The 13,057-nt window shown below is 37.8% G+C and overlaps 3 protein-coding genes across 3 annotated transcripts; 2 read left to right on the top strand and 1 right to left on the bottom strand.

Moving 5' to 3' along the window:
- The first annotated feature begins 132 nt into the window (after positions 1-132).
- LOC126593604 (ubiquitin-conjugating enzyme E2 28-like) lies at positions 133-2,357 on the top strand. The gene is made up of 5 exons (XM_050259707.1): positions 133-359; positions 506-634; positions 984-1,111; positions 1,212-1,316; positions 1,897-2,357. Exons 2-5 carry the CDS (start codon positions 565-567, stop codon positions 2,038-2,040), a joined length of 447 nt encoding a protein of 148 aa, XP_050115664.1. The 5' UTR covers positions 133-359; positions 506-564; the 3' UTR covers positions 2,041-2,357.
- A 1,305-nt stretch (positions 2,358-3,662) lies between these two features.
- Positions 3,663-7,014, top strand: LOC126593605 (thioredoxin H9-like). Its single transcript, XM_050259708.1, has 5 exons — positions 3,663-3,969; positions 4,545-4,610; positions 5,028-5,150; positions 6,303-6,425; positions 6,648-7,014. Exons 2-5 carry the CDS (start codon positions 4,590-4,592, stop codon positions 6,798-6,800), a joined length of 420 nt encoding a protein of 139 aa, XP_050115665.1. The 5' UTR covers positions 3,663-3,969; positions 4,545-4,589; the 3' UTR covers positions 6,801-7,014.
- Positions 7,015-9,440: 2,426 nt separating this feature from the next.
- LOC126593194 (receptor-like protein kinase FERONIA) lies at positions 9,441-12,797 on the bottom strand. The gene has a single exon (XM_050259121.1). It carries the CDS (start codon positions 12,300-12,302, stop codon positions 9,624-9,626), a length of 2,679 nt encoding a protein of 892 aa, XP_050115078.1. The 5' UTR covers positions 12,303-12,797; the 3' UTR covers positions 9,441-9,623.
- Positions 12,798-13,057: the final 260 nt, after the last annotated feature.

The raw sequence follows: 13,057 nt of genomic DNA, 5'->3' as shown, positions 1-13,057 counted from the left end.
AGGTGAGCCGCAGTCCAAACCGCCGACGCCCCCTAATTTTCACACCAAAATTAAAAAATTTAAATTAGAAAGCCGCCGTAAATAACGGTTACAAATATAAAAAAATTTTAAAAAAAAGGAGAAGGAAAAAGTAACGGATAAGAAAGAAGGAGGAGTTTTCATAGACGGTGAAAACACGGTGTACCAAAAGCGTTGAAAGGGAAATCCACAGAGTCTCTGAGTTCTTGTTCGGAAAAAAATCAGGGGGTCTCAATCGAAACGGGCGATTGGCGGTAGCGGAAGATTTGGGGGGCGGAGCTCCGGATCGCTGTTTCATACCCGTTTCCCTCTGCTGCCGATATTTCCGTCCGATCTCTCTGGTATTTGATTGATGGAAACTTGGAAATTGTTTTGATTTGATCTGATGATGGTTTGATTTCGAATTGCGAAGTTTTTTTTTTTTTGGGTTTTGATGATTTGGGTGTGGAAATTATTGGGTTTGATCTTAAATTGTTTGATTTTACAGATTTTCGGGTACTGGGTTGCGAGTTCTGAGTTGTGATCTGTGAGCGATTGGGATTCATCATGGCGTCGAAACGCATCTTGAAAGAGCTCAAGGATTTGCAGAAGGATCCTCCGACTTCTTGCAGCGCAGGTACTTTTAATTGAGTTTTGAGTTGTGATTTATGAAGTTCTGTTATGATATTGCACTCAAAGTTCAAGCTTTGTTATTTTGTTATGGTAAATTAATGATTTGTATAGAGATGTGGTTGTCGGCGCGAAGTTTATTTTCAAAATTTATAATTAACAGAAATTTTGTTATGATTTAAGACTCAAAAGTTCAAAACTTTGTTACTTTGTTACGATAAATTGATGATTGTGATAGAGATGTGGCTGTCAGTGCGTGTCGATTTCGACGATTTGTGTGAGTGTTGGTATAATTATCGATTATATGATTACCCAAGTGGATATCGACCTAAAATTCATTGTTAATTTTGTATTAGGTCCTGTGGCTGAGGACATGTTTCATTGGCAAGCAACGATTATGGGACCCCCTGATAGCCCATATGCAGGAGGTGTATTCCTGGTCACGATTCATTTCCCTCCAGATTATCCTTTCAAGCCCCCTAAGGTAAATTGTACGATCTTATGTGCAAAATTCGGTCCTGCTTCGTTGTGATGTCGGTTTGGCTTTTGTTTGTTCTAGAAGGTAATGGTATTTCGTGTTTCAGGTTGCATTTAGGACTAAGGTCTTTCACCCGAATATCAATAGCAATGGAAGCATTTGTCTTGATATCTTAAAAGAGCAATGGAGCCCAGCACTTACTATCTCTAAGGTTTGTCTTTTTTCGGACTAAGTTTATGTTTGTTTGACTTCATTTACTTGTAATATTTCCTTGAATCCTGCATAACATTTGTTTTTGTCTTTGTACCCAAGTTTAATTTGGAACTGCTATACGTAAGCTGCCTCGATGCATCACAGAGTTCTCATTTAACATATATAGATAGATAGATAAAAAAGAAATATCAAAAGGGGATAGTGGGGATGCTTGCCTATGCTTTCTGTGAAGTACCTTTCGGGATTATAACTTCTTGCACATATTACCGGACAATTCAAGCCGGTGGCTGCAGTTGTGTGTTTCCAAATATTATCATGTATTTAATGTATATGTGTCTCCATTCCCTCCGCATTGCTTATGTTCATATTATTTACTCTTACGTCTTGTAAAGAGTTGATAATGTACTAAAATATGTTGCATGCGATGATCGAGGACTAGATGATATATCTCATTCTTGGTTTTTCCAATTCATAGTTTTTGCTATGAGCCACGACTTCTTAGTCTTCCTTTATACTTCTAAAAACTTGCCTGAGATGGTTACGATTGTAGTTACTAAGCCCATTTTGCATGGAACCAGGTATTGCTCTCAATCTGCTCATTGCTGACTGACCCAAATCCTGATGACCCTCTCGTGCCGGAGATTGCCCACATGTACAAAACTGATCGAGCCAAGTACGAATCTACTGCACGTAGCTGGACTCAGAAGTATTCAATGGGTTGAAGATGATTTTTCCAGATTTAGAGTTTGGTTTGGGGAGGGACAGGTATGGGGCGTTTAAATTTAGGAAGAACAGACATCTGTTCTTCCTTTGTTGTTCCTTCCAGATTTCTAGACAGAAACTTAGTTTTCACGTTTTAATTCCATCGACAAAGGGATCGGTGTTGATTTTTCATCTCCATTTCTTGTTGCATCTTAAAAGATTGAGAAATATAGAAATCCAATGAACTGCTATGTTTGCTGTTTGATTCATCCAATAAATTTGATCTTGTAATGCAACTTTGATTTGCTAATTAAATAAAATGTAGATTGTTTCATCATGCATCATGTATTTTGAGAACTTATTTTGTACGGACTTCGCGGTTGGAGCCGGTTATCATCACCGTCTCCAACCATTCTTCCGACGAAGTAGTAGAATTCTGCAGCTTTACTCAGTGTTAAGATATTGGTAATTAGGGAAAAATGCTTCCTAATATTTTAATTTGGAGGGTTTGGTAAAATTTAGACATCCAACTAGGCCGGGCTAAAGGATTGTGTTTGTCATGTTCGTGTCATATTCGTTATCCTAACAAGTCATGTTGTGTCAGACCTATTATCTTAATGGTTTCTTAATAAGTGATCTGATAACAGATTCGATTTGTTAACGGGCCGTGTCGTGTGGTGCATATCTTGAGATTCAAGAAATCTCATTGACGATGGTGCAACACTATTATTTCCAATAAATTAATAAAAATAAATTTACTTTTTGCATATTTATTCAAAACAAATAGCATGTGATGAACGCGCAAGATGGAGAGTTGATGAGGTTGTTGACCTACTAAATTTAACGTTTTTTGGTTAATTAGGGATTAACCAAGTTTTTTTAATAAGAAAAATAAATTAATGGAATTAATCAAGTTGATGGAGGGAATTGAGGGTAATTAAGAGAACCAATTATGCAAAATGAAGGCATACGATGTCATAATAATAATAAAAGATGTCATAAAGTTGGTTTTGTATCAAAATTTTTATAATAATTTTATCATTCCTACGCATTACAAGCGCTTAAGATAAAAATAAAATGACTGACTTAAATCAATATGAATAAATAGGACAAAAAGTAGCAAAATATAATAAAAATTACATTTATATATCACACTAGTGTATCAATTAATATGACAAATAATATATATATATATATATATATATCTCATGTTAATTAATAAATTCATTTCATCAAACATAAATTATATATATTATTTATTACATACCCTCTCTTTAAACACCATATCGAACTTTAACGACACGAACCGTCTATATTTTAAGTCACACTTTATAAACCATCCTTGTAAAATATTAGCCGAATTGAAAATGTTTAAGACATCTAATTGAGTTTAAAGAAATTGACGAACACTATATTCTAAGAAATTGTGAAAATTTCATCACGACCATCAAACGAGTAAATACTTTTCGATTTCTAACAAAAATTATCTATGATAAAGATTTAAAAAATAGACCACCCGAATTGTTGAATTAGACGTATACTGGCCCCCAAAACTAATCCGTATTTTTATCAAAAAACTGGAGATCCCCAAAATGATGAGAACGGAATTAAATAATTTAAAAACAAATAAATAAGACTCCATAATTAAAGGTGTCAAAACTTATGGGAAAACGGAATTAACTAATTAACTAACCAAGTTAACGACGACGGAAAAGTTGAAAAACACGACGCTCCTCTGTTTACTGTTACCCTCTCAGATTAGCTTCTTCCTCTTCTTCTCCTTCTACAGTTTTTCTCCCTGCAACAACGACGCGGGTTTTGGATTTTCCCCATCCTGAAAACGCAGACGTTTTGCTCTCTCTCTCTCTCTCTCTCTCTCTCTCTCTCTCTCAAATTACAGACCGCTCGATTCGTATCACAATTTTCAGCAATTCGATCATATTCTGAAGGTAATTTCTGAGCATATTTTCATATTCATATACATGTATTTGTGTGTATGTATATAAATCAAATTATTATTCGCATTTCTCAATTTAGAACGGTATTAATTCTTGCAAGCCAATGCATAATAAGATGTTTATTAGCGATGAAATTGATTATTTTTTCTTTTATGTGTTGCAAATTTTGTTTTTAATTTGTGTTTTCCCTTCGAATTTCAGAATATTGGATTCTGGGTATGAATTTATATTGATAAATGTTCCGATTTTGGCTTTTTTTAATTTTTTTTTTAGGTATTTAAATTTTGATACTTGCCCTTGCTATTGATATTTCAACTGTGATTCAGTGCGGTGGCGTTCTTTACTTGAGCATAATCACTTGAATAATGCTTGTTAAAATGATTAAAACGTATTTGTCGATGCTCTCGGACTAATTGAATGAATGGAAATACTACACCCTTTGTGTTAATGAAATTGATTATTTCCAACAATCTATCTGTCATATGTTATCTTTCGACGTTCTTCTTTGCCAACGAAGATTATGGCATTCATTTTGCACTTGTCCTAATTAAATTGGTGGTGTTTAGGCTTATCGGGTGTGCTCTGTAACTAGTTTGGTGTTGGACATCAAGATGGGATCTTGCGCGAGCAAGGTTAGTTTTTCTTTCTATCTTCCGTTTTATTTCTCTTTTTTCTTAAGAATGGCTTGAGATTTGGCCGGTCTATGGTATTGAATGCTGTAATAGAATATCTTCCTAGCCAGATTAGGACAAGTCCGCATCGCCCGTTCAAGCTTATGAAGTTGATAGATAAGCAGTGTGCAATAACTCAATTTCTATGTCTGTGATGCATGCGGTAGAAGTCTATATTCTTCCCTCTACGTTTAGCCTATAATATTTAATATCCGCAGCCTGCCAAGAACAAATTTATCACCGCCTGATTGATCTTCTCGATAGTTGAGTGTTTTGTTGATAACGTTCAAATTTCTTGTAGTCCACCTGCATGTATTTGGCTTGCTTTTTTTTTTTTTCTTGTAATCTGCCAAGTTATAACTTTCATGATACTTGTAGGGTAAAACTAAAGAAGACGATTATGAAGATAAAATTGAGTTTACTGGTGGGAATGTGCACCTCATCACCACTACTGAAGCTTGGGATCAAAAGATGGAAGAAGCAAAAAAGGATGGCAAAGTTGTAAGTTTAAACACTCGTTTTCTTCTCATTTGTGTTGAATAGATATTACTAAGTTGTCAAATTTTTGATGTATTTCGGTTGAACCTAATTCAGTATGTTGCTATTGGTAACAAGTAACATTTAAAATCTGGTAATCGTTAAGACTTTTGGGCTTAGTGACGAAACAAAGATACAAATCCCATGATCTTGGGTGGGATCCTACACAAAGTTGCACGTGTCAAAGAAATAAAATAGGGAAGAACAGTATTCTTATCAAATCTCTATAGATTCTTTAATCTACTGTCAAATTTAAACTTTGTTGACCAAGAAAAGATAGCAAAGAATTTAAATGACACCACGAGCGAAATAGCAAAAGACTAGTTCCAGCCTTCCAATTTATAATAAGAGACCATTTGCTTTAAAGTTTTATTCAGAAAACCCTCTCAAGGATTGGCGTCATTCTCTGATGAAAAGATGCCAGTATACAGGAACTTGTTTCATCTTAATTTGACTGGGGGAGTACAATCGGGGGTGCTGGAATCCCGGTTCCTCTATAGCAGCCTCTAAAAAACTTTAGAAGATTGCTTTGTGTATGAGACTATGTACTCCCAGTTTGTGAGGTATCTCATTCCATTAACATTGTATTTGAAAAATTTGGCTGATTTACTTCTAAAATAGTGCTGTAGTCTTGTCTATAGTAGTAGTTGATCATTTATTAAGAATGTGTCGATATAAATGCGTCAGTGGACAAGTTCTCTCCGCAGCTTGTCTCCAAGTAGACATTCATCGTAGGTCAATGATATTGAGCTCGTTTGGAAGTGCTTTTAAAATGGCTGACAGCACTTTTGTTGAAAATGTTTTTAGGACCAATCCTTAGTAAAAATCCAAGGGAATCCTGGAAAACTGCAAGTGCATTTCGAACCCAAAAACATTTTCCCCAAAAACGCTTTTAGTCAATAAAAAAACATTTCCAATGGAGCCCATTGTTATGCATTATATGGTTACATATTGCTCGAAATTCAGGTTATGTTGGATGTTGTCTTCGCGTTCATCATCTTTTGAATCTGGTTTGCGTCCATATTAGTTTATATGCAGTAGGCAAGTTTAGTTTCAATGGCTTTTTTTAGCTTTCTTTATAGCTCCTTATCTAATTGAAATTGTTATGTCCAACAGGTGATTGCAAACTTCAGTGCAACATGGTGTGGTCCTTGCAAAATAATTGCACCGCTATACCGCGAGTTATCCGAGCAATACACTTCTCTAATGTTCCTTGTGGTCGATGTTGATGAATTGACTGTAAGTCGTAATGGGTAATGAGTAATGTTAATGTAATCAGTAATTGTATTAGTGCTATTGCATGCAAGTTAGGGGACAGGAAATTTTACCTTGCATCTGCAACTCTGGCCTGGTAATCAAATTACTCATGAATGTATCCGGGATTCCACCATAAAATTATAATCACGCGAAACAATTTGTGAGGTTTCCAGTCGATTGATGCTTTGGTTTTGTATGGTGCAGGACTTCAGCACTTCATGGGACATCAAAGCCACTCCTACTTTCTTCTTCCTTCGGGATGGGCAGCAAATCGACAAGCTGGTGGGTGCCAACAAGCCAGAGTTGCAGAAGAAGATAGTTTCCGTTGTAGAGTCGATTGAAACGTGTGAAAAATAGTGGTTTCTATGTATTTTGCAAGATTGTTCACTACCTCCCTTTACATGTCGTGGGTTGCTGGATATGCTTGGCGTGATTTTTTTTTTTTTTTTTTTGGATTGTAAATACGACCAATCGTAAACATCTTTCAAGATTGAAAATCTAAGGGGATGTGTTCAATTGGAAATTTGAGATATTTTAATAGATTTATAAATCTATGAATTTTTACGGAGTTTGACTGATTTGTAGAGATTCTATGTAAAATTTTGATTCAATTCCCTTGAAATCTCATGGGAAGATGTGAGATTTGTGGATGCTTAAAATACACTACAAAATGTCTCCAATTCATTCCTCAACTTTTCCAAATTCTCTAAATTCTAATTCTAATTAAATACACACAGAATGTTATAACTTCTTTAAAATTCTAATTAAATACATCTGGATTTCTAAAGATTTTAATAAATTATCTTAAAATCCTGATTGAATACACATTGAATTTCAGAGAATCATTTAAAATTCTGATTGAATCCTCATAAATTCATTAAAAGAATTAAAATCCCTCAAAATCTCAATTGAATACACCCTCTAAGATCCTTTTTACATCAGAAAGCAATTTCAAACTTTCTATGTTTCATTTTTTTTAGCCTAATTTTCATGAATCTGCTATGCAACACCAATGAAGCTGCAAAGCAGTTGGAAACCATGTTATCCTTCCTGTCTTAAATCGTCTTTTTCCTCAAAGCAGGTCCAGGTTGTGTCACCTCCCTCTCACAAACTCGTGTGGACCCTCCATACACCGGTCCCGACTCCCGACAACTCGTCGAAGTTAAAAACTTAAATGAAATTATAATCACATGTTACTGATTTATGTGTTATTATAATATAGTTAGGCCATCTCCAACAGAAGGCTGGTCGAAAGGCTCGTTTTAATCTTCTGACGCTCCAAGAAATTAATATTTTAATGAACAGTACATAGCCATATTTGCTTCTATCTCTAACCGAGGGCCAAAATACCATAGGGCTCGTTTTAGCCATGTCACAAAAAACATTCTCCAACCGAGGACCAAAGGGTCATAAGGCCAAATATAATTTATTATTTAAATTTAATGTTATTTAATGTTATTTCATATTTTTTAATGTTATTTCATGTTATTTAATTTAATTTAAGTTTGTATAATGACTTAGGAAAGTTATAGGAAAAAAATAGAATTAAAAAAAAAACAATTTAAAAAAATTTGTAAAATAAAATAAAATAAAAAATAACAGCTACCTAACGTTAGCTAGCCGTTGGATTAAAAAATTTGTTTAAGAATTCATGTCGGATATAACCGACATGATTAATAACAATGCTGTAAGTTATATCCGCAACAATTCTTAAATTTCTGGCCAGCCCGAGGATGGCTAGCTGGCTGGATTGGGCCAGCCCTATGGCCCTTTTAGATTCCATAGGGCCCACAAGCCCTCTGTCCTAACCCTCAGTTGGAGATGGTTTTCGAGCTATTTTCGACCATCTGGCTCTCTGGACCCTTTGGTTGGAGATGACATTAGAGACGAAGCTAGTAATAATGAATGGAACGCATATCTTACAATCACACCGACTAACTTCTCAACGCAAAACATCAAACACTAGCATATACCGTCAACCAATTCGTTTACCTACACCTTACATTCTCTCACAAATTCTTTAGTACCACAAACAGTTTCTCTTAATATACTGATGCAAACTTCGACTTAGATGAAAACTAGATTCATGTGCTATAAAATAAGGCAAAATTAATATTATGGTATAACCATGTGACGGTCGTAGGATAACACCAAAGAATTTCTCGAGATGTAAAGATCAAACAATCGTGATGTTAAATTAAGTCAAGATAGACAGAATTTGGACAAGAAATTTTAATTTCTCTTGATGATTTTCTGCCACAGGGGTCAACATTTCAAAAACCAAAAAGGACGTGTGACAAAAGGAGGAGGATTCTTTCCCTCCTAATCTCTTTCCCCTTCCTTCTTCTTTTATTTGAATGGTTACAGTTTAATCACGTCAATATCTTATATTAATTTTTTTATAGAGATAATAAGACAAAAAATAATATATGAAATGAAAAAACAGAAGGATATATGAATAGGAGGAAAGAAAATCGTCGTCATCCGTGACAAAAAAGTCACAATCCCACTAAGACAGGCAGGCACGTAATGCCAGCTCAGCTTTGCTGTGAGGCTGTGACAGCCAAAATATTCTTCTTCTGTGATTCTGTCCTTTTCATTAACCTAAATAAACAAAATTAAATGTCGTCTGTCTTGCATTTCAGACATTAATACGCGGCATCTAAACATGGTCCCAAATCACATGTCATGGTCCCAACAAGAAGAGATTTTTCAAAATGTCAGAAACAACGTTTGGTACATTAATTTTGATAACACAAGTGATTTGATACTTGAAAAAAAATTCTAGTACTTGTATTATGACATTTGATGTAACAAATCGATTTATTGGTACACTGAAATTTTTTCCCTCAATAACAGCAACACACATACATGAATTGGTCTCAATTTATACTATAAAAGATAAAATGTGAGTTACGTCAGTTGGGTGAGACGGACAAAAGAAATGTGAAAGCGAAATCGGCAATCCTATAGCAAGTATTGTGAAGTAATAAAACATATTCTCAAGCTCTTGGTGTTATATTATAGATACAAAATTACAATTAAACGTGATCAAATCATAAGAAGGTTCAAATAATATTAGAGAATAACGGTAACTTAAACGAATGAAAAGTGGAAAAAAAAACAAACAGCAAACTTCATTGCCTGAATTGATTCGAGGGATGAACTGTGCCTTCGATCCTAACGTCCTTTAGGCTGCATGATTTGCGAGAACACGGCACTTGGTGTCAATCCATCAGAGTCGACGCTAGCTAGGCTCCGGCCGCCTATGCTCATGCTCATTCCGGTGCTCCTTGAGTCTGTTATATTACCATCATAGCCGGGCATTGCTTCGGGGTCCTTCTTCCCTTTACAGTCCACGAGGGGCTCTTCCTCGATGTCCATTCCTCCGCCGATAGCCTTGCCGCTCTCTTCTGCACTCTCCTGTAGCTGCAAAGCGAACTCAAGGTTCCAAAGAACATCTCCCATTGATGGCCTGTTGATGCTTTGGTCTGAAACGCATTTCATTGCTGTCTCAGCGAACTTCTTGAAGCACTCTGGCGTTATCTTCCCCTTGAGATGAGGGTCGAGGATGTGCTCCAGAATGCCTTTCTTGTGGCAATGGGCAGCCCACTCTGCTAAGCTCACTTGCTCCTTTGGAAGCGTTGGGTTCAAGGCCGGGCGAGCACATAAGATCTCGAAAAGGACAACCCCAAATGAGTAGACATCAGACTTTTCGGTCAGTTGTTGCCGCCTGAAGTACTCTGGATCCAAATACCCAAAGCTACCTTTCACGACAGTGCTGACGTGCGTGTTGTCCAATGTAGGACCTGTTTTTGACAGCCCAAAATCTGAAACCTTTGCGACCCACTTCTCGTCTAAGAGAATATTAGTTGTCTTCACATCTCGGTGGATGATGGTGTGCTTGGCACCAGTGTGAAGATAGTGCAAACCGCGAGCAGCCCCAATACAAATCTCAAGCCTTTGCTTCCAGGGTAGAGGGGGCTTTTGGGTCTTGTACAGATGCTCACGCAGGGTTCCGTAAGCCATGTAATCATAAACAAGGATCATTTCACAGTTTTCTTCACAATAGCCAATCAGAGAAACGAGATGACGATGACGAAGCTTTGAGAGCATTTCAATCTCAGTTTGGAATTCATGCACACCTTGGTCGGACAGTGCGCTTCCACGCTTGATTGCTACTTTGGTTGTTCCACCATCAACTTCACCCTTGTAAACCTTTCCAAAACCTCCCACCCCGAGGATTAGAGCCTCATCAAAGTTGTTGGTGGCAGATTTGATCTCAGCAAACGAGAAATGTCGACAAAGATTTGAAGGAAGGGAGGAAGCATAACTCCCTGTTGTGTTTGTCTTTGCAGAACCTGCAGAGTGTGAGTTTCCATATAAAGAAAGAGGGAGCCAGCCAGATGGCCCATCACTTGAACTTGCGTCCTTCCGTTGTCTACGGCGGCGAGACACACAAACAGCCAAGAAACCAAGGACGAGGGCTACGGCAATTCCACCACTAACTCCCCCAGAGATAATTGCTCTTTGACCACTCTTCGGCTTGCCATGACCTGATGATAGTCTAACCATGGCTGGATCAATGATATCCTGCTTAGGAAGAGAAACAGGATTAAGCCCTCCAAGGTTACCGGTTGTATCATTAATCTTGAATATCTCAACTCCGTTTAGGATTGAATCATAGTAATTTGGCTTATCACTAGTGTCTGGATGCAGCTCAAGCCATAGATCCACCTGCGGACTCCCATTCGGAACAAACACCACGTAATCCTTATACACCGGAATTCCATTGCCTCCTGCCCAGGCAACAACATCAGCTCCAGACTGAGCAGTTTGATTGTTGAGAAAGATATCGAATACTCGTTGATTAACCTTCGTTATATTTTGGGCAACCTCACAGAAATGTAGCCTAACCAGGTACGAGAATCCAGAGTCGATTGAGAAAATCCAAGTCAGATTGTAATTGAGGTTGATTTGTGCATTTGGCCCCATTGATCTGGCAGTGGAATAGACATCTTGTGGTGCAACATAAGTAGGCATGGTCGTAGGGTAACTAATCGTCATGTTTGGATCAGCAGTTCCGGTAACCCCAAACGCTGCCCCTAAGAGGTACTGGGTGTCATCATACCAGGACCTAAACAGACCCGTATCATCTGGCGGCGAGATATCATTCCCACCCACATTTAACCGATAAACATTCTCAAGTGCAGTGGTATTATCAATGTAGAAAGGAGCCGATTGACCCACAATCATGATAGTACCATCAGTGGCACTGTAAATATCAGGCATTGACACAATCTCAATCCCATTCACAAATGCAAACGCATTCGCAACCCCGGAAGAGGGTGCAAACGAAACATCCAACGTCTCGCCATCGACATTGACAGAAAACTCTTTGGTAATATAAACATAATCCAGAGCCTCAGTCGTCTGAGCAACACTGAAGTTCTTGAGAATAGTGTAGGACTGAGCAGTGACAGTAAAAACAGCATTGGAGGCATTGAGGCCGGCATAGGATGCAGGGTAAAAGTATAGACGGATGAACTTTCGACCGGATGCAACAGGGAATTTGTAGGTGAATTCGGAGCGGAAGACCCTCGCAGTCATGAAGGGAACGTCAGGGACTGAAGGGTCCTGAGTGGCGGCGGCGGAAGTGGTGGAGGAATTTCCACCGGATGCAAACTTAGAGCCCACATCCGATGTCCATTTCAGGCCATCGGAGTCGGTGGTTTCGGGAGGACCACCGCAATTTAGGAAGATTTTATCAGATGGGACATAATTTGCAGACAAAACAACATGGATTGAAAGAAATACTAAGACGAACACAGCTACAAACCCAGCAGTGTTCATTATCATATCCACTTCGGATTTGAGTATACCCAGCAGAAAGAAAAAGCAAAACCCAGCAAAAGAAAACTACCAGAAAAGATCAAGATCTATACTTTTTCGATAACCCAGATCGGAAAATGGACTAAAATTTCAGAAATCAAGCTGAATTAATCAAACTGAAGGAATTTGACTAGAACAGAACATCTTAAGCTTTCTCAAGAAGAAGGTGAGAGTTTTGGTATACCTTATAGGAGAGAAACCGCCGGAGAAAGTATCGGGTTTCGGGAGAGCTCTGTGGAATCGGCAAGTTGGGAAAATAGCAGAAAACAGAAATCAGGGAAGCTGGTTTTAATGGCAAACTTGCTATTTACTATAGCTGTTTAACTTGGTGGTGCTGAGAGTTTCTGGGAAATTGCCATTGGTTGTGTGAGTATTCTCGGCGGATGCCATCCCCAGCTCAGATTCAGTGGAGGTTGATTGGGAAAGGGCGGGTTTGACCTTCCGTGTGGGGTCGGAATTTGGGAGGTGCCGCTTGTAAAACTCGAAAGTGCTTCCCATTGAGTACTGGATGACAGATCAGTGATTGAGTGATGATGACAGGAGGGATACGCGTTAAAAGTGGGGCCCAGGGTTATACCTTAGTGGGTTGCATGTATTGATACGAAACTCATTGTAATGACAATGGAGCCTAAAATTTAGCTACAATGAGAGAGTTTTTTTTTTTTTTTTTTTGTGTTTGTTGGGTAGACGGCATGATATATAACGTGTCATACTATAAGTGG

The sequence above is a fragment of the Malus sylvestris genome, chromosome 12 (genome assembly GCF_916048215.2).
Source record: "Malus sylvestris chromosome 12, drMalSylv7.2, whole genome shotgun sequence".
NCBI classification, from domain to species: Eukaryota; Viridiplantae; Streptophyta; class Magnoliopsida; order Rosales; family Rosaceae; genus Malus; species Malus sylvestris.
The sequence above is the reverse complement of the archived record's forward strand: the minus strand, read 5'-3'. Positions and strand labels throughout refer to the sequence as shown.

Excerpts from the sequence above, each read along its gene's own strand:
- LOC126593604 (XM_050259707.1), top strand. The coding sequence starts at position 565 with ATGGCGTCGAAACGCATCTTGAAAGAGCTCAAGGATTTGCAGAAGGAT. Across the intron at positions 1,112-1,211 it reads ATCCTTTCAAGCCCCCTAAG|GTTGCATTTAGGACTAAGGT; the intron begins GTAAATTGTACG and ends TTCGTGTTTCAG. Across the intron at positions 1,317-1,896 it reads CAGCACTTACTATCTCTAAG|GTATTGCTCTCAATCTGCTC; the intron begins GTTTGTCTTTTT and ends GCATGGAACCAG.
- LOC126593605 (XM_050259708.1), top strand. The coding sequence starts at position 4,590 with ATGGGATCTTGCGCGAGCAAG. Across the intron at positions 4,611-5,027 it reads TGGGATCTTGCGCGAGCAAG|GGTAAAACTAAAGAAGACGA; the intron begins GTTAGTTTTTCT and ends TGATACTTGTAG. Across the intron at positions 6,426-6,647 it reads TCGATGTTGATGAATTGACT|GACTTCAGCACTTCATGGGA; the intron begins GTAAGTCGTAAT and ends TGTATGGTGCAG.
- LOC126593194 (XM_050259121.1), bottom strand. The coding sequence starts at position 12,302 with ATGATAATGAACACTGCTGGGTTTGTAGCTGTGTTCGTCTTAGTATTT.